General features: G+C 36.4%; 1 protein-coding gene across 5 annotated transcripts in view; it reads left to right on the forward strand.

Annotated features, from left to right (window-relative positions):
- The window catches only part of LOC106882353 (DENN domain-containing protein 3), a 60,081-nt gene that overhangs the window by 5,949 nt on the left and 31,016 nt on the right, over positions 1 to 23,116 (forward strand). For 4 of the 5 annotated variants that reach the window (XM_014933002.2, XM_014933001.2, XM_014933003.2 and 1 more), the window contains 10 exons: positions 2,719 to 2,874; positions 5,639 to 5,930; positions 8,252 to 8,379; positions 11,083 to 11,270; positions 13,981 to 14,095; positions 15,291 to 15,488; positions 16,890 to 17,030; positions 19,904 to 20,058; positions 21,261 to 21,371; positions 22,493 to 22,577. In XM_014933002.2, coding sequence (XP_014788488.1) covers positions 2,776 to 2,874; positions 5,639 to 5,930; positions 8,252 to 8,379; positions 11,083 to 11,270; positions 13,981 to 14,095; positions 15,291 to 15,488; positions 16,890 to 17,030; positions 19,904 to 20,058; positions 21,261 to 21,371; positions 22,493 to 22,577 — 1,512 coding nt within the window. In that variant the 5' untranslated portion in view covers positions 2,719 to 2,775. Of the gene's footprint in view, positions 1 to 2,718; positions 2,875 to 5,638; positions 5,931 to 8,249; positions 8,380 to 11,082; positions 11,271 to 13,980; positions 14,096 to 15,290; positions 15,489 to 16,889; positions 17,031 to 19,903; positions 20,059 to 21,260; positions 21,372 to 22,492; positions 22,578 to 23,116 lie in introns of those variants that run through there. The other variant, XM_014933006.2, reaches the window with a different exon arrangement.

A 23,116-nucleotide genomic window follows, 5' to 3' on the forward strand; every position in this document is an offset into this window, starting at 1 on the left:
ACACACACACACACACACACACTCACAAACCGAGCTATACTATAGCTATAGATATATATATACATATATATATATATATATACATATATATATATATACATATATATATGGCGCAGGAGTGGCTGTGTGGTAAGTAGCTTGCTTACCAACCACATGGTCCCAGGTTCAGTCCCACTGCGTGGCACCTTGGGTGTCTTCTACTATAGCCTCGGGCCGACCAAAGCCTTGTGAGTGGATTTGGTAGACGGAAACTGAAAGAAGCCCGTCGTATATATGTATATATATATGTGTGTGTGTTTGTGTTTGTCCCCCTAGCATTGCTTGTGTGTTTGTATCCCCGTCACTTAGCGGTTCGGCAAAAGAGACTGATAGAATAAGTACTAAGCTTACAAAGAATAAGTCCCAGGATCGATTTGCTCAACTAAAGGTGGTGCTCCAGCATGGCCGCAGTCAAATGACTGAAACAAGTAAAAGAGTAAAGAGTAATATATATATATATATATATATATAAATTTAAAACTTACTTGCAAATGGACGCTTAGTCTTCAGTTATAATTCTACATATTTACATCCAGGAAACATTTCAGTAGTGTTTTTCATAGGGGAAGAGAAGGGTCCCCCTAGTATGTTGTGAGAATTGAAAGGGAGAGGGAGCAGAAAAATCACCATGTTTTTAAAAAAATTTAGATCATCTGACATATTTAAAACTTACTGTTAATAAAAGCCAGAGTGTGTTTCAGTCATAAGTGTTCCAGTTATTTGATCACCAGAATGGTCTGTTTATTAGAATTTTAATTTAAATGTGACTGAGTATTCCACAGATCTATGTATTCTTAATGTAATTCTCAGAAAATCAGTATGACAGTGTGTGACATGGCTGACTCTTTAAATTATTGGTACTATCCATTCAAAAGGCTTCCAAACAGTTTCTGACCCTTATTTCACTTACAAGGTTTAGATAAATATTGCCACAAACTGGGCTCAAACCCTGAACCTCGTGATTTTAAAGCAAACTTTTTAACCATTCAGCCACCTTGTGTTCAAGTCCTCTTCTATCTATCTTTAGGCACTATTATTAACAACATTATTAACAACTAGCTCCATTATTAAATTAAAGTTGTTTAAGTTCCTTTTAAAAACTTATATATCATCATCATCATCATTTAACATCCCCTTTTCTGTGGTCCCATTTTTTCAAACAAGCATAGGGTCTATTTAGCCATAAGGTAAGGGTGCTAGTTCACATAACATCAGAGTATCCCCACATACAGGTGAGCTTCTGTGGTACATGACTAAGGGCCAACCCTCCTCTAAGTTTTGCATGCTTTAGTCATAGGACCTATTTGACCTGTAACTAGGTCTTGCTATTTGACCCGTAAATAGGGCCCTTGACAGAATGGATCTGGAAGGAATGGGTACTAAGGAACAACTCTATACTCACCGCATACTACTTCAGGAAATAAGGAGAATTCTAAGCTTTGATGATGAAGTTCTGAAAGATTTGGAATATATCTGGTGTTGTTTTGCATCCTTGCCCCAATAATTAAAATGATATTAGTAAATGATTAATGTTTTTCTTTCTTCATTGCATAAATATTTTCTTTTAACTTTTTATGTTCCTACATTGAGTACATTAACACAATTCTTTTTAATTTGTAATAATTCACTCACTACTGTTTTTATTATTTGATTCATTAGCACATGTACACACACACGTGCACACAAACGCATGCACGCACACACACACACACACACACACACAACCACAACAGGCTTCTTTTTGTTTCCACCTGCCAAATCCCTTCACAAGCCTTTTGTCAGCACAGCTCTATAACAGATAACACTTGTCAAAAGTGCCATGTAGTGGGACTGAACCTAAAAACTATGTGGTTAGGAAGTGGACTTCAATCACATTCAAAGTGCCAAAAGTTTTATATTCAAAGTATTAGATTCATGAGGATTTTTGAGTAAAGCTTTCTCTTAAGGAAATATTGACTAAGCCAACACTTGCTTTGAGCAAAGTACACACATTGGTCATTTGTTTTTCAGTCTTAAGTTGTGTATCACATTGAATGCAAACTGTGACAAATTCTATATGAATTCAAGGAATATATATTCTAGATGTCATTGATATTAAGTTCGCTAAATCATATAACCATAGATCATAATGAGAAACTAATTTTTCTGCTTCCTGTTTTGGAATATTGTGCCAATAACTACACAATGTCACCAGAGACAGTAGTGTACACGTTACTGTCAACTGGAAGTAAGGGACAGTTATGATGTCACAATAAGGAGACACACACACAGACACATATATACATATATACTGTGTACTTCTTTTAACTTCATTTTATTCCCTCCATCATCAGCATCATCATCATTTAACATCCTCCCCAATAACATACCTCTTCATACAAAACTGCATATCATGTGAGACAAAGAGGAAACCTTTATATGATTACTTGACCTGCTAGCAATTGTGCTCTTGATAAAAATGAAGGACATATTGGATAATGTGATCTGAAAAATTAGGATAGACATGGAATATATTTAATCATAGGTCTATCTGATTAGGGCTGGAATAGGCCTAAACAACAATAATAATAACAACAACAAAATGCATGTCTTTCATTTGGAAAAATTGAAGAATTTTGTTTTTAACTGTGAATCTTTGACTATAATAAATTTTTATTTTCTTTTGCTTTGATGTTTCAGACAGTCGCACTATAATGCAATATGTCTTTGCTACAAATAGATATTTGATGTTCCAAAATGGATGAAAGAAAGCTAAAACTAACAAATAGTTTCATTGAAATGATGTTACTAGTTGGTGCGGATGATACCACTGGTTTGTGTCCATTTAACACTCAGGTATGATTTTATTCACATATAAAAATTTTCTTTTAATCTTTTACTTACCATGTTTCTGTTAACAAACTTGCTTCAGTATTTTGACTGCAGCCTTACTGGGGCCCCACATTGAAAGATTTTTACGTAAACTAATTGATTCCAGTACTTATTGTTTTTTTTTTTAAAGTTTAGAACTTACTCTATCTTCTTCTGCTAACTGCTAGATTACAGGGATGTAAACAAAACAACATCAGTGATTAAGTGGTGGTGCAGGGACAAATACAGACACAAAGATACACTCATAAACATGTATATGTGTATATGTATATTCATAAACATGTAACATGTATATTCATAAACATGTATATGAATGCCAGTGTTCTGAGAGAGAAGTTAGGCATAAGAGGAAATTGTTGCGGTGTGTCCAAGAGAAGAGACTGCACTGGTTTGGTCATGTGATGCTGATGGATGCTGACAGCTATATAAAGAAGTGCTGATCTCTCAAAGTGGATGGAACACATGGAAGTGGGAGATCTAGGAAGATATGGGATGAAGTACTGAAGAACAACCTTAGCAAGCTAAACTTTTCAGGTGAGATGACAAAGGACTGAGACACCTGGCACCTAGCTGTACTCAAGGAGACCCGTACCCCGCAGCAGAAGTGGTGAGACCGATGCTTCTGGTTGTGCAAAGAACCTTTCGTGGTGCCACATAAAAGCGCCTGTGCAATACCACATGAAAATGCTTGTGTGGCAATATATAATAGTGCCTGTGTGGCGTCACATAAAAGCATCTGTGTAGTGTCATGTAAAAGCATCCAGCACACTTTATGAAGTGGTTGGCATTGGGAAGGGCATCCAGCCATAGAAACCATGCCAAATCAGACTGGAATCTGGTGCAGCCACCCTCACCGGCTTGCCAGCTCTAGTCAGACTGTTCAACCCATGCTAGCATGGACAACAGATGTTAAAAATATAAAGTGTGTGTGTGTATGTGTGTGTGCGTGTAGTAAGATAGATAGATGGATAGACAGACAGACAGATATCCTATCTATCTGTCATCATCATCTTCATCATCATCATCATCATCATCTTTTAATGTCCATTTTCCATGCTGGACAGTTTGACAAGAACAGGCAAATCAAAGGACTACACCAAGCTCTGCCATCTTTTTTTTTTGCATGGTTTCTACAGATGGATGCCCTTCCAAATGCCAGCCACTTTACAAAGTGTTATTTCTTTACTACCCACAAGGGGCTACACACATAGGGGATAAACAAAGACAGACAAACGGATTAAGTCGATTATATCGACCCCAGTGCGTAACTGGTACTTATTTAATCGACCCCGAAAGGAAGAAAGGCAAAGTCGACCTCGGCGGAATTTGAACTCAGAACGTAGTGGCAGACGAAATACCGCCAAGCATTTCGCCCGGCGTGCTAACGTTTCTGCCAGCTCGCCACTTTACAAAGTGTACTGTGTGCATCAGCAGCAGTGAAGTCACCATATAACTTGCAGAATAAGATCCCTCAACTGGGGATGGGTAGTGTTGAGGGACAGAAAGGTGTTTTGCATTTGAAAAAATACATAGCTACCTCAGATGACGAAGAGAGAGAGGAGACAGAGAGGGGGCAGGGGTCATATACCCAAGTCACAGGGGGGTGTATGTAATGAAATGGACCATGGATTGGAGAGGGTAGGTAAGTGGGTAAATTCACAAGATTTTGAAAGAAGAGTGGAAGCTAGAGGTGGAGGGGAAGGGATTTAACAGGGACATTTTGTGTGCTGGTAGGTAGACACATGAGGGAGAATGGGGGTGGGGTAGGGGTTGAAAAACATCAATGATGAGCATCGATGGGTTGTGGGAGAAGGAGGAGGTGTCATAGACATGAATTTTACTTTGCTGGGAGGGTTTCAGTCCTTCCTCATCTCCTCTGATGAGTCCCAATATCTGAAGATTGTTTCTTACTACCTCATCCCTCATTTTCTTGGTTCTTCTTCCCTCAGGTTCCCTCCACATTTAGAGATCAACACTTCTTTATGCAGCTGTCTTCATCCTCACACACCTATAAATATATACAGGCATGGAAGATAGACATTAAATGATGATGATGATTATATATATATATATATAAATATATATGTATGTATAATCTTATTTCAATCATTAGACTGCAGCCATGTTGGGATACCACCTTGCTGGGGTACTGCATTGGCCTTATCTTTTTAAACTTGGTACTTATTCTAACAGTCCTTTTACAGAATTACTAAGTTGTGGGAGAATAGAGAAGCTTACACTGACTGTCAAGCATATACATAGATATACAAGCTTTTTTCAGTTTCCATCTACCAAATCCACTCTTAAGGCTTTGGCTGGCCCAGAGCTATAGTAGAAGACACTTACCCAAGGAACTGAACCCAGAACCATGTGACTGGGAAACAAACTTCTTACCTCACAACTATGCCTGCACCAAAAACAGTTGCCAGAACCGGAATTGGAATCCATACCTGCATTCATGGACCAGATAATTCATTGTTCTGTTTAAAGAATTACACCTGGAATCTGGTGCCTTACACCACTTGACGGTTATGACAGCTATCTTTTATCTTGTTTCAATCATTAGTCTGCTGCCATACTGGGGCACCACCTTGAAGAATTTTAGTCAAACAAATTGACCTCAGTACTTAACTTTTCTTTTTCTTAAAAACCTGGTATAGCAAAAACATAAAAGATTTGTTATTATTCCTTTCTTTAGATTACAATCCTATAAATTTTTCTATTTCAGGTTTATCCACAAAAAGGTATCACCAGTTTACATATGTTCTCTGTGACATACGAACCAAAGCTTCTCAGTTATTTTTCATCCAATGTTGTTACACATTTTTATCCATGCCTGGTGGAAGAAATTCTCACAGATACTACAGTATCAGATCCAAAACTACAACAAATATTCCCCAAAGACTACAGCCAATCAAATATAGAGAGAAGATCTGTAGATAATGAACAAAATTCTGAAAATGCCAGTCAAAGTAGTTTGCTTGCTGATATTGAAAACATTGCTCACTTTTGCTTTCCAGGTAAGTAGAAATCACCCTGGTTTGGAACATTCCTCACATTTGCTGTTGTTGTGTGGGTGGAAGCATTTTGATTGGGTGCCAGCAAGGTTGTGTTTAAGAATTCCCTTTCCCAACCACCTGGTTCAGAGTTTGATTTCACTGCATGACATTTTGGGCTGGTGTCATTTACCATAGTTTGAGCTTGATCAATGCCTTGTAAGTAGAATTTGGTAGATAGAAACTGTGTGGAAGTCCATCACACACATGCATATATTAAAGTGTGTGTATGTGTGCATGCATCTTTTGTTGGTGCATAGCTCTGTAGATGCAAAATCAATAGATTAATGCATTTAAACAAAAATAGCTTGTGGTGTGTTTCATCCTAGACACATAGACACTCCTTTGTCAGTCTTACTATTATAAATGCAGTGAACCATGCATTTGCCAGTTTTAACCTAGAGTGATCAAAATACAGTATAAAAGGAAAATAAAATATAAAATTAATGCTTGGAATATTAATAGAAGTTCAAGCCAGATTGAATGACTATACAGTGAGAGAAATATGTTAGTCTATCACTCCTGTTACTTTTTTTTATTCATTTTTACAACAAATAGAGACAGACAAGTCTTGGTAGGATTTAGCTTTATTTGTCATCAAGACCACAAGTGTTACACTGGACTAATTTTTCTGGCTCTAAAGGAAAAGGCCAGTCCTTGGAAAGCCATTTTTACTATGTTATGAATGTAAGATTGTCAGGCAAGGCCATCAGTGATGATGGGCTCTAGAATTTGTTGAGACTTCAAGAGTTTTAGTTTTCTGTCTTAACTCTTTTGCTGCAGAAATCAGATATAATCACTCAAAATTTCATTACCCTTAACTGCGGAAAGTAGTTTTATATATCGTTCTATCATTTGTTAAAGGAATGTCATGCTTGAAACTACTTCAAGTTTATTGAAACAATGTGACAGGCAGAAAATACCACTTCTATTTTGTTGACAGTGTCGTGGATCCTGTTTGACTCTTGTTAAATAAGTGCCAAGAATTGTATAGTTCACTGCTGTACATAGCATCAGCATTGTAAAAGTGTTGATGTGTATTTTGTTACAGTGAAATGCCATGTTCAAATCAACCTGTTGACCTAGAGAAAGTTATGAGGTAATCCTTGTATTATATTTCTTCTTTGATTTTAAAAACAGGCTCTTCAAAGTTGCCTCTACCCTGAATCACTCAATAGGAGTTCAAGACTAGCCACCATATCATTGCTATTTTATTATATTAATTACAAATTTATTTTTAGGTGCATATAGGCGTATATCTGCAGAATTGTGTGTGTGTGTGTGTGTGTGTGTGTGTGTCTACACCTGTGCATCCAACTTTCTTCTGCATGTGTCTCTACATGTTCGTGTGTATGTGTGTGTGTTTAGTTATAAGGCACAAATAAAAGTTGCTGTTACTTCAAGATACAATCGGCAATAGTTCTTCCAAGTGTTGAGTCACAAGAACCAGCAAAACTTAACAGTTGCATCCACATGTGCCCTTTACCTAAGTATTGGCCAGAAAGAACTACTACCCTACGATCATTCACAAACACATATCTGACTTTCACAACATACCTGAAAGAAAAGGGCTGTTCTGAACCTGTCACTTCTTGAAGTGATATCAGCTTCTTGGTGAACTCAACAGCTAGCTCTCTCAGAATCCCCAGGTAAAGCTTAATCACCATTTCCGTGGCCCCTTTCGTATGGATCCTTTTCTGGTGATCACTGATGCTGTCCACCCCAGCACCATGGTAGAATTTGTCTGAATCTCAACAGTTTGAAATCCCCATCTCAGCACTAGGTTCATGCCCTTTAACATAGCATCCAGTTCAGCTACATTGATGTAGTTGTAATCATCCTTTTTCCTGAGCCACGCTACATCTCCTACCTCAACACCTAAAAAGAGTAAAGGTTATCTTCTCGAAACATGCCAGCTCATAAGGGCCAGTTTCCCAGTTTCCATGGCTTATAGATTCCCCACCTGGATGGGATACCAGTCTCTTGCCAGATTACTCATTTTTGCCAGCTGAGTGGATTGGAGCAACATGAAATGAAGTGTTTTGCTCAAGAAAACAACACGTTGCCTGGTCCAGGAATCGAAACCACAATCTTATGATCATGACTCCAACACCCTAACCACTAAGTTATGTGCCTCCACCTACCAACACCTCAACACCTCCTATTTTCAGAACAACTCCCAATGCTATACTACTCACAATGTATCTGCATATTTTTATGTGATTGTGTTGCTATGTGTGTGTATATATTTTTTCTTGACATTCTTTCCTCATTTTATATTTAAGATGGATCAAAAGTATACAAGAAAAAACCAAAAGAAAACACGGTCCATTATTTGGTTTTAACCAATTACACTGGTGAAAGATCATATGCAACATGCTTAACATTCTTTCGAGAGTATCAAGCTGTTTTGGTAAGTAAACTTTGTCTAAGTCTGTAAGAATTTCTCCTCATCCTGCTTATATCAGTCATATCTTTATATCCTGGTTTTATTCTCAACTAATTTAGAAGTCATTCAACTTTAAGGGAAACTCTCACAAGTAATTGTCATAACAGAATTGCTAGGGTGTTGGACAAAATGTCCTGTAGTATTTATTCCATCTCTTTATGTTCTGAGTTCAAAACTTGACAATGTTAACTTTGCCCTTCAGCTCTCCAGGATTGATAAAAAAAAAAAAGTTACCAGCCATGTACTGGCATCAATGGTGCTGACTAATCCCTGCTCCATCAAATTTCCAAACTTGTGTCTAAATCGAAAACCACTACCACCACCATCATCATCATCATTGTTGTCATTGTTGTACTTCCTGTTATATATCTTGGAGAACCAGGTGGTCTCCATTTGTAAGGCACATTTTTCTGCATCTCATCTTTTTGATAGAGCTGCAGTCCTAGATCAAGAAAAGATCAAGATTGGGCATCTGACATCTTGAATGTTGTCAGGTACTCACTGGTCCTTACCTATTTGGCAGTGTAGTCAGTGGAAGTCGGAGAGCAACAATTGCCCAGACTGCAAGGTGATTGGAATCTTGAGGTGTATGAAAAGAAATCATGACTGCTAACTTAAGTTTTTCTTATGCGCCCTTTTAAAGCCTAGCCAGGCTCATGGGCTCGGTTTCCCGGTTTCTATGGCGTATGTGTTCCCCCCAGCTGGACGGGACGCCAGTCCATCACAGCGTTACTCAAGAAATAGGAAGAAAGAGTGAGAGAAAGTTGGGGCGAAAGAGTACAACAGGGGTCACCTGTCGGAGCCTCGTGGAGCTTAAGGTGTTTTCGCTCAATAAACACACACAACACCCGGTCTGAGAATTGAAACCGCGATCCTCCGACGCGTGTCCGCTGCCCTAACCACTGGGCCATTACGTCTCCACTGCTAACTTAAGTACAAGATTATAAATTCAAGGGGAGAGGTTAGTTGATTAAATTGTCTTGTACTTCATTTTATCAATCCTTGTAGGATGAAAGGCAAAATCTACCTTGTTAGAATTTGAACTCAAAATGTAAAGAGTTGGAAGAAATGCTGCTAAGCATTTTGTCCTGCGTGCCAATGATTCTACCAATTCAGAGCAATGATGACAACAACAATGACGACCCTGAAAGGATGAAAGGTGAAGTTGACCTCAGGAGAATTTGAACACAGAACATAAAGATGGACAAAATACCGCTAAGCATTTTGCCTGGCCTGAAATTTTGGGGGAGAGGTCTAGTCAATTAGATCCATCATGCTCAACTAGTACTTATTCTAATGGCTCTGAAAAGATGAAAGATGCTGCAGTGGTGATGATCATGATGGTCATGATGATGATAACTGTTTCTAGCACAAGGCGTGAGTCCAAAAATTTGGAGGACAAAAATAACCAATTATACTGAATCCAGTACTTAAATGGTACTTCATTTTATTGATATTAGAAAGATGAAAGACAAAGTTGGTCTTAGTGATATTAAACCTCAGAATGTAATTAGAATTATTAATTAATTTATATATTTATAATCAATAATTATATTAATGATAATTTTTTTTCTTTATTAGTCATAAAGATGTGAAGTGATATAGGAAAATACAAAGAAACAGTAAACTAGAAGTTTACAAGGATATATGGAGTGGGGTAGAGAAGTTATATAAAGATGGATTGAGAAATGAAAGATGTTAGTGCCATTCAAATATTGGAGTTAATGTAATTAACTAAGCCCCTTCCACTATATGTCTAACTTATGTTAGAAACAATTACCAGTATTATCATTGTTAAAAGAGTGGAGGATTGATAGAATCAATAGAATGCTGTCTTACCATCAGTACACAAATATTGTCATCATCACTGCCGTCACTGTTATCATCATCGTTTTATGTGTGCTTTCTATGTTGACATGGGTAGGACAGTTCATCAGGATTCTACACATCAAAGGACCACACCCTCCTTCAATGTCTCATTTCTGACTTGATTTCTACAGTTTGAGGCACTGCCTAATGCCTACTGCTTTACAGTGTCTACTGGCTGCCAGTGCTTTGTGTTGTATTAGTGCTATTGGTGTCATCTTGTTTCTTGCAAAGCAAAAGAGAGTGCTCCATGATGGAAAAGAACAGAACTTATTGTGAGAGGATGGCAGTGGAAAGAATAACAAAGGGATTAGTATTGGTTAGTACTGGATAGAAGGAGTAGAAACAGAGGAGAGGAAGAGGGGAAAAGATAATACAAAGTAAAATAAGTACTTGTCTTTATAAGTATGTCACTTTGTATCAGCCACCAATGTGAAAATATTTTATTAAGTTTCTCAATATGTATAAGGCATGTAAGACAGCAAGCTGGTTGAACCATTACCATGTTCTTTATGTTCTGTGTTCAAACTCTGCCAAGGTCGACTTTGCCTTTCATCCTTTCAGAGTTGATAAAATAAGTACCGGTTGAATACTGGGGTTGATGTAATCAACTTACCCCCACCCCCACTCCTGAAATTACTGGCCTTGTGTCACAATTTGAAATCAATATAAGACATGCATTTTGTTTACATAGAGTGAAGAAACTACCATTGACTGTTAGGATTCTCTGCTAACTTTTTGATTTATTTAAACCATAGATTCAATCTAATTATGTTACTTATATTCTATTGTCTATTGTAGAGTACTGATGGCTCAGTATCTCTGGAACAACAACAGCACCAGCAGCAGGAGGACAATTTGGAATCAGATGTAGGTTCTGTCTTCTCAGAAAGCTCTACTACATCTACCATCACTGTTTACATACCACAATGCTGTACCTTAATCTCCAAACAGCCTTACTTCACTGTGATGAAAGAATGCTTGTCACTGTTAGTCAACTTTATTATTATTATTATTATTATTATTATTATTATTATTATTATTATTATTATTATTATTATTATTATCTGGTCACCTAGATAATGGAAGCTATCTACTACCTCTAGCTTGTTCCCCCTGGCAGTTGATGGAATCTGTTTTCTGCACATTTTCAGGATTTATTGTACCTGTGCACCTTCCACATACAAAAGTTAAATGTAAAATCGAATTGATAAAAATTTTATATAAAAACCTAAATTACTAAATCTACAACTACTATGAAATCAATACGTTTTATCTTTAACTTACTTTAATGAATTATATATATATATATAGGATCTATTATCAATAAGTTAAATAAAAAGAACATTGAACTAGCTAGGACCCTTGAAAATAAAAGTTGTCTTATTATTGATAACAATACAAATAACTACCAAACAATTAATAACACCAATGCAATCAATAATCACGCACATGTTAATGAACATATTAATACTTCAACTGTTAACATAGTTGATGAGATAAATCTTCCTAGCTCAAACAATATCAATTGCATATCCAGTAATACAACCAGCAATATTTATATAACCAATTTAGATACTTGTATCAATAATCAACATAGCAATATATATATAGGTAATAAGCCCCTTAATTGCAATTGTAGAATTAAAGTCCACTGGCCGTTGTTTAACCCGTAATGTGGTCTATAAATGTACAGTAGCTACTCCAACTAATAATTACATTTATGTTGGTTGCACAATCAACCTTAAACAGCGATTATACAATCATTTTTCCTCGTTTAAACTTAAACATAAAGCCAATAGCACATCATTATTTAATAAAATTTGGGAATTGAAGGAAAATAGTATCGATTTTAATCTTAAATGGGAATTCGTCAGGAGAACACAACCCTATAGAAATAGTAGATATGGCTGTGGACTGTGCTCTATGGAAATTTATGAAATTTTTAAACTTAAGGATAATCCTAATCTAATTAACAATAGATCTGACCTTAGAGTTCTGTGTACATTGTTACTCTCGCATCTTTAAATATTTTAAAAAGTAAATCTTGCTAATAATTCATTATTTTAATTCCTCTCATTTCCCTGACTATTAACTACTTTATTTAAGTTATAGCTTTTAAATATAAATTTAGAATACTTTTTAACCTTTCCCCGCCACTGATAATATTCCTACATTTCTCTAGGTAATTCTGAGTCTCTTCTACCATATTACTTTTTCGAAAACCTTAGCTTTAATTCTCTTAATTCTGTCCTATTTTTCTAACTTTATTCCTCCTTCTTTTTTACCCCTCCTTCTTCCCCCACTTTCTCTTTGTTCTGGTTTTGGCCATTAATATTATGGTTTTACTTATAAATAATATCTCTCTTCTACTACCCCACATTAATGTATATCTTATTTTAACTATAAATGTTTGTCTTGTTCTAATTTAACTATTAATGTTCCATATGGTTTTAAATTTAATACTTTAGTGTTTTGTTGTATTATTCTAAATATACTGAGGAATAGATATAATTCTCCAATACCTTGACCTAAATTCCCTTACCTTAAATTTTCTCTAACCACTCCTTAGGGTATTGTCCTTCCATTTTCATTTTCATTTTTTTTTTCTTTTCTCTTGCTTGACTTACCCCTAACCTGCTGGCCATTACTACTTAATCTACCTTCTTCTGAATTGAAATTACTATTACCCCTCCAATTAGATTATATAGAAATTAAATTCTTGTTTGATTCACTAGACTGTTGATTAACAGCCCAGTCAAAATGGTATTTTTTCTTCTCTTACTCTTGTTTTTTGCACACATCTACAAAATGACTTTCTAAAATGAAATTCCATTATGCAGCTGAGGAGTACATTTTCATTGCACATTTTATGTCGTGTTCTCACTACATGAATAAATGAAGTTTGTACGAAACATACGTACTGCTATAACCTATTGAATTTTTGTTGCTTTTCTTCAAATTTTATTCACCATGGTTGTTGTAAATGAATGTCATTCATTTCTGGTATTTTGTGACAAAATGTTTGGCCAAAGGTCACAAGCACCTCATTTGTTTACAACTGAAGTATTACTTTCCTATGACTTGACAAGTTTCTATGGAAAATCGGAAAATAAAGGATGATGCATGACAGTGGCACCTGTTTACAACTATTATGCGAAGTCGTAGCAAGGAGACAATAACAGATACACATGCATGCACATGCACAGATATATATGGTCGATAAGATAAGTACCAGTTGAGCACTGGGGTTGATGTAATCAACTTAACCCCAACCCTGAAATTGCTGACCTTGTGCCAAAATTTGAAATCAGTATTTCTTTAAATTTATGATAAACTAACAATGTCTTAAAATTTAGTAGTAATTGAATAAACATTTGAATTTTCAGAACAAAACTTTCTGAGCTCAGTGACATCTTATCTTTGAAACAAAAGGTTTAATAAACATAGTAAATACTGCTGGGTTCTGTATTACAAAGTGGCTGAAGAATAAACCTTCATTAACAGAGGATAGAAATCTATTGTTAATTAGCTTGTCAAGTGTACTTGAGTTGACACAAGTGATTTTTAGGAGAAATATGTTAGTAGAAGGATATGATTTCTTGTCAAGTATTTAGCATTCAGGATATGAATGTTTTTGTTTCTTTGTGTCACGAATATCAATGTACATAATTAAAGTATTGTGTTGTTTTATTTTAGGCTGATCGACAGAGTGGAAACCCTACACAGTCATTCTGAACAAACTCGGGAATTTCAGAAATATATCCGGCAACTCAGTCTGACCCCAATACCCCCTGTTGGCCCTTTGTCTGTGGTAATTGTTCATAATGTTTTGATGATTGATTGATTGATTAGTAAGAGTATATCAGCTCCAGACATTTGTCAGTAATGGCAGGCCAATATATTCTCTTTACAAGTGCCCTATCATTTCATTCTGTGACATTCTTTTCTGGATTATGTCACCTATCACATTACATTTGACAGTATTGATAAACCAATGAAGTAGCCTCTACATAGTCACTTATACTGTTAGAAATAGCTGCCAGATCTTTTTCCTTATACCCTACCATCTTAAAAATGTAGGAGCATATTGGATAATTTAGTGATAAATAAGTAATTGTTGAAGAAATGGGAGCCTGAATAGACCTGAAATTGGATAGCAGTAACAGTAATCATCAACAGCAGCAATGAAGGAGCTGCTGTACAGTCAATCAATCTGCTAAAATTAGCAGTCAAATCACTCTCGTTCATTGCACCCTACCATCTTAAAACAAGAACTACACATTTAATCCTAGACATACAAAAAGATAGGGGTGGTTACTGCTGGAATGCTTTTACCTTTGATTATAAATCTTCTCAATCAGGAATATGCGATTAAACAATGCCAGATAAAAGAAACATATTTAGAGTCTGAGTTGAAATTTTCACATATGATGAACTTGAAGAGAAATCATTCCTGCCAAGCCAAACTGATTTTGTCCATATATGCATTACACATGGTCAAATTCTTCAGAGCAGAAGGGATAGTTCATATGGGGAGCATCTTGTGTGGCTAAGAAGTTTGATTTCTTATCATGTGGTTCCATTTACTGCAAGGTATCTTGAGTTAGTGTCTTCTGTCATAGGTTCAGCTTGGTTTGTGAAGGAAATTTGCTTGATGGAAACTGTGTGGAAGATTGTCACATGGACTCTATTTATTCTTGGAGAGTAAACCTAATTTGTTTCCTGATTTAAAATCACCATGTAAACCTTGTGTACATTTAACAAAGTTGACTCTGCTGCAAACATTTGAACCAGTGTTCTGGTATGAGGACAATTTAATATCTTGAAGCATTGCTCTCAGATGCAGCAAGCCATGAGTCATGGTTTCTTTCTCTCTTCCCCACATATACCAGTCTTGGAGATCCTGCAAAAGTCACAAGTGCTATTTTGCTTCTGATTGAATCACAAAAAAAATATTTCATGTTATCTGTCTAATGGCATTAAGTAATATTTTTCTTTATTGTTAGAGTCTATGTCTGTTTGGTCACACGATAATTATCCATCCTCCCAGTCATGCCAGTTTACCAATCTTCGATCTACCTTACAACTTGGTATTCATCTGTTTCTCTTTGGACACTATCATCAAGATTGTAACATGTATTCTAACTGAAAGACAGATTGTTTTTGCATCATCCAGTTTTGGTCTACTGACCATAATCACAGAGGTAGGATAAATATATTCTGTTTACACCAAACTTTCAACAAATTTTGAAAATTGTCACCCTATTAAAAAATAAAAATGTAAAGAAAATTTGAATGCAAATCCTTTTCTTGAAAAGAAAAGGAACAAAAAAAAGAGAAATTAGCAACAAAAGTTCCTAAATGAAAAATCAGTCTATTTAAAATTGTCTGGGTTCTGTTTTACAGCAGATAATCATCATCATCATTGTCATTGTTGTCATCATTGTCACAACCACCACCACCATCATCATCAACATCAACAACATCAACAGTAATAATAATTAGGTTTTCTAACATAATCATTAGGTCACAAAATTTTGTGAGTGAAGAGGATATGTTAATGTTCAATTAACTCTAGTACATGAGTTGTACTTATTTTGTTGACCCTTAAAGAAATGAAAAGTAAAGTCATCCTAAGCAGGATTTAAATTTGAAAGATAAGAGATAATAACTAAATGCTACAAATCATTTTGTCCATCTCTCTACTGATTCAACCACATTTATACATCATTTTACCAATTTTGAATATCACCTCACTATCACCATTTATATTTGCACGGGTTGGATGTGTCATCTCCGACAGAACATCCTACCATTTGTTGCATTCCTTTGTAATCACTTTTGTAAAGTTCAGCTTCCTGAGGTCAGCCTTCTCTGCTTCTACTTGTCTTTCTTCTTTTCTCTTCATCTTCCATTGGATCTTTCCAAATTAATCTCCTTGCACTTCTTCACTTACCTATTATATCATTACACATCCATACCAGCATAGCCAGTGTTCTTACACACTAACATTCATTCACACTAACATTACACATCCAGTGGATTATGCTCACCTCATTTCTTTCCAGTCTTTGCACAACTTCTGCATTCATTACCCATGTCTCACTGCCATAAGACACTGCAGTTCATACACATGCATTTTACAGTTTAACCCTTTAGTGTTTAAACCGGCTATATCCGGCCCAGATATTCTACACATTTTATGCTCAAACTGGCCAGAACCAGCATCTCACACCTACCCTGCAATGTCATTCTAAAAATAAACAATTACATCTTTCTTATCTTGAAGCTACAAAATAATACCAGATAAATTTTTTTTAATGTGAATAAATAAGGATTACTTTTGACAAATTAATCTGAATGCTAAAGGGTTAACTTTCACTCAGAGAGAGAATCCCCTTGTCAGCAGAGATGATAGCTCCACCCACTGCTGATTAGGTCACTTAAGTAAAAGAAGCTATCACCTACTTCTATAGAGCCTGTTCCCCAATAATTATTTTTAACATAGACACAAAGTTAAAGAAAAAGAAGCTTTACCAATTTTGATCATTTCATTTATTATCTATTACTTTATGTATTTTCCATTTACTTCCTTTTTTTTACAGACATTCTGTTCTTTTATCCACCCATTCTTCTGGGAACATGCCTATGTGCCTATTGTACCTCATTTATGTCTAGAGCTGCTTGATGCACCAGTGCCATTCATCATGGGTTGTCATGTGAAACATCTCCACACAGTCAGTCAAGTAAGTAATGCAATAAATACAACAGGTTGCTGTTATTGTTTAACCTTAGGTCTGCCCATATAGAACCTATTTGTTATCAAAGACAATATAACCATGACTATCCAGTATACTTGTATATCTAAGCCTTCATTGTCCAATGTATCTTCCTTTTGTCTTTTCTTTTTAAGATAGTTCAATATGATTTAAGGGAGATTTGGCTGATATTTCTAACCAGTTAAATGATTATGTGGAGTCTTTTTTATTGGTTTGTTTAAAACACATTCGAAATTAGGATAGGCTTCTCTTAGTTTTGAGCTACTTATGGAGCACACTTTTGAAGTGACTATTCTCATGACAATTCTTCAGAATGTTGTATGCTCCAGTTTATGTTGCTTTCTTGCATGCTTAATAGACTAATCTGATCCTGTTTTTTTTTTGTCCTCTTTTGCACTCTTTAAAGTTTAGTGTGTCCTCTTTTCTGTTCAACCACTCACACTAAACTGATAGTCTAGGTTCCAACCGCCTGTAATAAACCCTGCTGAATCAAAGCTCTCATGAGTTAGCCATGTTCATCTTATATTTCCTCAAGAGGGCCAGAGCTAAATTTAGTATATGCACTGAAAAACACATTCTCCTTAACTTGCTGCAGGTCACGCAGACAGCCATTAAATGAGAAAATGTACAGTGCAGCCAGAATTAAATCTCTATCCAGTTTCCATTTTTTCTGAGTGTGAAACCAATACAACCTTGTTTGTTGCTCCTTCAACTGTCTCTGTTTTTTGTACAATTTTGAACCATATATATATATATATATATATATATATCCTCCTGCTCATCATCATCATGTTCTCCTCTAGTTCTGATAGTGACTCAGCAATTAGAGCAAGGTCATCAGCATAGAGGAGCTCTCAGGGGCATCCTGTCTTGAATTCCTCTGTTATTACCTGGAGGACTACGATAAATAGGAGGGGGTTGAGGACTGAACCTTGGTGGACCCCTACCTCTACCTGGAATTCTTCAATGTACTCATTGCTAACCCTCACCTTACTGACAGCATCCCTGTACATGGCTTGCACAGCTCTCACTAACCATTCATCTATCTCTAGTTTCTTCATTGACCACCAGATAAGTGATTTGAGGACCCTGCCAAAGGCTTTCTCCATGTCAACGAAAGCCAGGTACAGGGATTTGTCTTTGTCTAGGTATTTCTCCTGCAGCTGTCTTACCAGAAATATAGCATCAGTGGTGCTTTTCCCTGGTATAAACCCAAACTGCATCTCGTCTAGACTGACCCTCTCCCTAATTAGTTGGGCTACAACCCTCTCTGTGACTTTCATTACCTGATCCAACAGCTTGATACCAAGCATCTCAACAATCTCACCAGACCTACCTTTCAGTGTGCCCATGTTGAGTGTGCCAACCCTGAGTGTGTGGGAGGTGTGGGCCCGTGTGACCCTGGGATGAAGGACAGCAACGTCATGTACCTGAAAAGAAAGCTCGCATTTGGCAGAATTCATAAACAAACAACAGCCTTCGACCTGCATACACTACACCATCATTTTTATGCACTATATGATCACAACCTTACATAGGAGATAGACCCTAAGTAGGGGTGGAGATGGCATTAAGCCTTTAGACGTGTTCATGGGAGACAACCGAAGGCTGCCAGAGGATAGGGATTGCCGGTACTGGTGGGGGGGGGAGATGATTGGACGAACCGCGAAACAGCAATACCTGTGTTAGGAATGGCATATTGATAGTAGACAGAATTTAAAACTCTTAGAATTTTCGGTCAGCCAATCTGTGACAAAATTAGAGAAATGAATAATTGACGATGTAACAAAAGTAAATAGGTGCATGAATAAGTGACGATAAGGGTATTCGTGTGAACTTAAGTTTGTTTTTTAAAATGGAATACGAATACTATGTTTACAGAACTAAGAGGGGGTTATGATCTGCACTGAAATAGAGGTGATAGATGTACTGAGTTGAAAAAAACCAAGATTCCTTATCTGAACAACATCTTCTGGGTTTGTATTCTTTTGGCGGGATGTACTGGTTCAATAACACTTCTTCATATTTTGTCACTTGGTTAAATATCTAACCAAGTAACTAACTGAACATTTGTTTAATTGTTTAATGTGATGATTAAACAATCAATTGGTTGTTTGTCAAAGTCCTTTCATTGTTATTTATGGCTCTTCAATGACATGCCCTAACTCTTCAAGGTCTGCCTTGAATTTGTCTGAGAATTAGTCTTATGCCTATTTATACATGTGCATGTAAATGTGTGTGCATCCCAGTGTGTATATGTGTACATATGCATATGTGTGCAGTAGAGCCATTTTTTAAAAAAATAGGTAACAACATAAAAATGTGTTTGAGGGTCTGCATAGTATATGTGGTAGTCTACAGCAAATGCAGTGCATCCTACATTGGAAGCATCACCAAGAAACTACATTCACATCAAAGAACATGTGTGTACAAACACTTCTGGCCATAAACACCTGCAGAAGTACCAGACCTGGTACTTTATTGTATTCATTGGGACCTCGGAACGTAACACAGGCAACTTTTGAATCAAAGAGGCTATCCTAATTTATAAACTGAAACCAATATTAAGCAACTGAAAAGAGCTACACAAAGCAGACTTACTATTATGAAAATGCCAATCTGCACATGTCACTACTCTCTCTCACATATCTAAGCAATAGCAATAGCTTTATTAAATCTCCCATTTCTTCACATGTTCTGATGAAGGGGCATCAAATTTTACACATGTAATTAAAATGAAGAAGGATGAGTTTGAGTTGCAGTAGATAATTATTTTTGTATATATGATTATACATGTGTTCACATTCATTGCTGTCATTTCTTTCTGCTTGTGACTTCAGATTACAGACCTCATTGTTGTTAATATCGATGAGGGATCACTCAGCCTGGAAAATACTACAACTGTAATCCCTGAAATGCCAGCAGAACCAGTCAAACTGCTACAAGATGTCTATGAAAAAATTCGTTTTAACTTTGACTTGATTGAAGCTGTAACGTAAGTGCAAGTTTCAATGGTATTGTAATGACTGATATTCTTCAATATCCTTAGTCCTCACCCTTGCAAGCTTACTCACACCTCTGTTTCTATCCCTCTCACCTGTTCCTCAGCCTCACCCCACACAATCATTCTCTTGTACCTTTAGAGTATGTTCTGACACTTCATCACTACTATCTCCTATTCCAGCTGGGGTAGCTATATATCTCCTCTGTAGTAAAACACCTGTTCCTATGCCTTTATCATACTCTTGCCTCTCAGCACATGTCTTAAGCCACCTCCCTCAATACTACACCCTGCTCAATCAAGGGCTCTTGTCTTGCAAGCTAGTTGGCAACCTCACTAGTAAACAGTGACACAAAAATGCACCCAGTATACTTTGTAAAGTAGTTGGCACTAGGAAGGGCAACTAACCAAAGAAACCATGCTAAAACAGACGGAGCTTAACACAGTTTTCTGACCTATCAGATCTTGTCAAATTGTCCAGCCCTTGCCAGCATGGCATATAGATGCAAAATGATGATGATGATGGTGATGATAATGATATATATGTATCTATGTATGCACGTATGTATGTAACGTTTGTGTATGTGCATGTTTGTATCATGGTTTATAACATCTGCTTAAGAGCTAATGTTTGGAGGGATAGTATTGTTGATCATATTACTCTAGTAGTTTATTGGTAACTAATTCTATCAACTCCAGAAGTTTGAACGGAAAAGTTGATTTTTGTAGCCTTGCGGAATTTGAACTATGAAACTAAGTGAATCTACCATTGCCCTATGCATTTGGAAAATACAAGTTGTGTGTCAATATGTATTCGCTTGTATGCAAAAGAAATCCTCTGTCTATGTATGTGTCTGCATGATAAAAACCCTCTATCAGTATATGCATTTCTGCATGATAGAAACCCTGTTCACATGTGTGTGTGTTTGTATAATACAAGCTGTCTCCATTGTATGCATGTGTTTGTGTGTTAAAAATGTTCATATGTGACTCACTTTCAACCAATTCTTTTCAAACTATACCAAAGTCAATTCAACATGACTGCATGAAGCACAAACTAAATATTCTTCATTCTTGCTCCCCTAATTCTGATTCAAGAGGTCCTACATTTGTTTTCTAAGAAATAAAACCATTTTTTTTCCTGGTTTGTTTATTTTAGATGAACAAATTTCTTTATTATTTCCATTTACTTGCAGCCCAACAAGCTTCAGCCACAAGAAGAATGTGGAGTTTCGGAAACAAAAGAACACTCTTTTTAACAGACAAATTCAACATTCTTTTGTGGAACTTATGGTGAATTTGTTCAGGTAGATTTTATTATTGCTTCATTATTTTATTTCATTTTTCTTAGAGTGTTTATCAGTTCCCTCCCATTATCAATATTCCATTTGGATAAGAATTAGGTAGGTATTGCAATCACTTAGTGTGCATGCGTGTGCACACACACACACACACACACACACACACACATTCAGCCAGTAGACTTACAACACTTATGAGCCAACAAAGGGGTGGTCTTATGTGGTCACTTGACCTGCCAGACATGGCAACCAAATCTCCATCAAATCACACCCAAACATATTAAAAAAATAAAATATATAGGATAAGGTACTACTAGATATACAAAAAAATGAGGCAGTCATGGCCGGAATTCTGTTGATCATAGGTCTGCTTAGTAAGAGCTCTCCTGGGGCTAAGCACCAACAACTCCTTCCAAGTCTTGTAAATAAAAATCACTTTCCCATGTTAACATAGGAGGCTTTTGAAAATATTTAATGAGTTTCTATTACTCTAATATAGATATTATTCTGCCAATGCCAGTTATCTAAATATTTCAACCTTGAAATGTCTAAGTTGCAATGTTGAAGGGGAGCCTTTGAATTTTTCGATCCAAGGTTGATTTTTTTTAATCCATTATTTTACACACTATTATTCATAGCTTTATCTACTTCAAGTTCCACCATTATAAATGGCTACAGTTCAATGACTGAAACAAATAAAAATCTAATTTGACCCAGACTATATCCTTGCTTGAGTGCAGCTGCTGATCAAACTTAAAAGCTAACAGAAAAAACACTGGTTCATATTGCATCATCAGTGCTTTGCTATGTACCTAGGATAGGCCCTTAAATATCATTAATCCAGTTCACCTTCATGTAAAGGAATACATGAGAAAGTGTATGTAAGAAGTGAAAACATTGTATTATGAGTTTCCATAATTCTCTTAAAATACACCACTTTTGTATAAGCCTACTCATTCACGTTGTGACCCAGAAGCACAATAACAACTCAATAGGTTACAGGATTGCAATACTTCTGACATCAATTTGAACATTTGACCTCTGGCCCAGCAATCCAACTCTGAAGATTCAGCAGTCTTATCTATTGTTTTTAACCAAGTATTTTTTTGCTTTTTTTCTTTTCACAGAAATGTCGTAAGTGAGCCAAAATATTTCAAACCCAATAAAATGCTGAAACAGCAACTTCCAGAATATGTGCCATTTTACACAGAGGTAATTTATGGTTGTCCTTTTTTTTGCAATTGTAATTCTTTACCCCTAGTTCAGCCCTGATGGAGCAGACATGTGATCAAAAGCATTCATCATAGTTTTTCATCCATGTGTGTCCAGTGTGTCCTTCCTTTTTTTGAAGATGGAAGGGTTAATTTACTCTTTTACTTGTTTCAGTCATTTGACTGCGGCCATGCTGGAGCACCGCCTTTAGTCGAGCTAATCGACCCCAGGACTTATTCTTTGGAAGCCTAGTACTTATTCTATTGGTCTCTTTTGCCGAACCGCTAAGTTACGGGGGACGTAAACACACCAGCATCAGTTGTCAAGCAATGTTGGGGGGACAAACACAGACACACAAACATATACATATATACGACGGGCTTCTTTCAGTTTCCATCTACCAAATCCACTCACAAGGCTTTGGTCGACCCGAGGCTATAGTAGAAGACACTTGCCCAAGGTGCCATGCAGTGGGACTGAACCCAGAACCATGTGGTTGGTAAGCAAGCTACTTACCACACAGCCACTCCTTATAAATT

Source organism: Octopus bimaculoides, chromosome 4 (genome assembly GCF_001194135.2).
Source record: "Octopus bimaculoides isolate UCB-OBI-ISO-001 chromosome 4, ASM119413v2, whole genome shotgun sequence".
In the NCBI taxonomy this organism is placed as follows: Eukaryota; Metazoa; Mollusca; class Cephalopoda; order Octopoda; family Octopodidae; genus Octopus; species Octopus bimaculoides.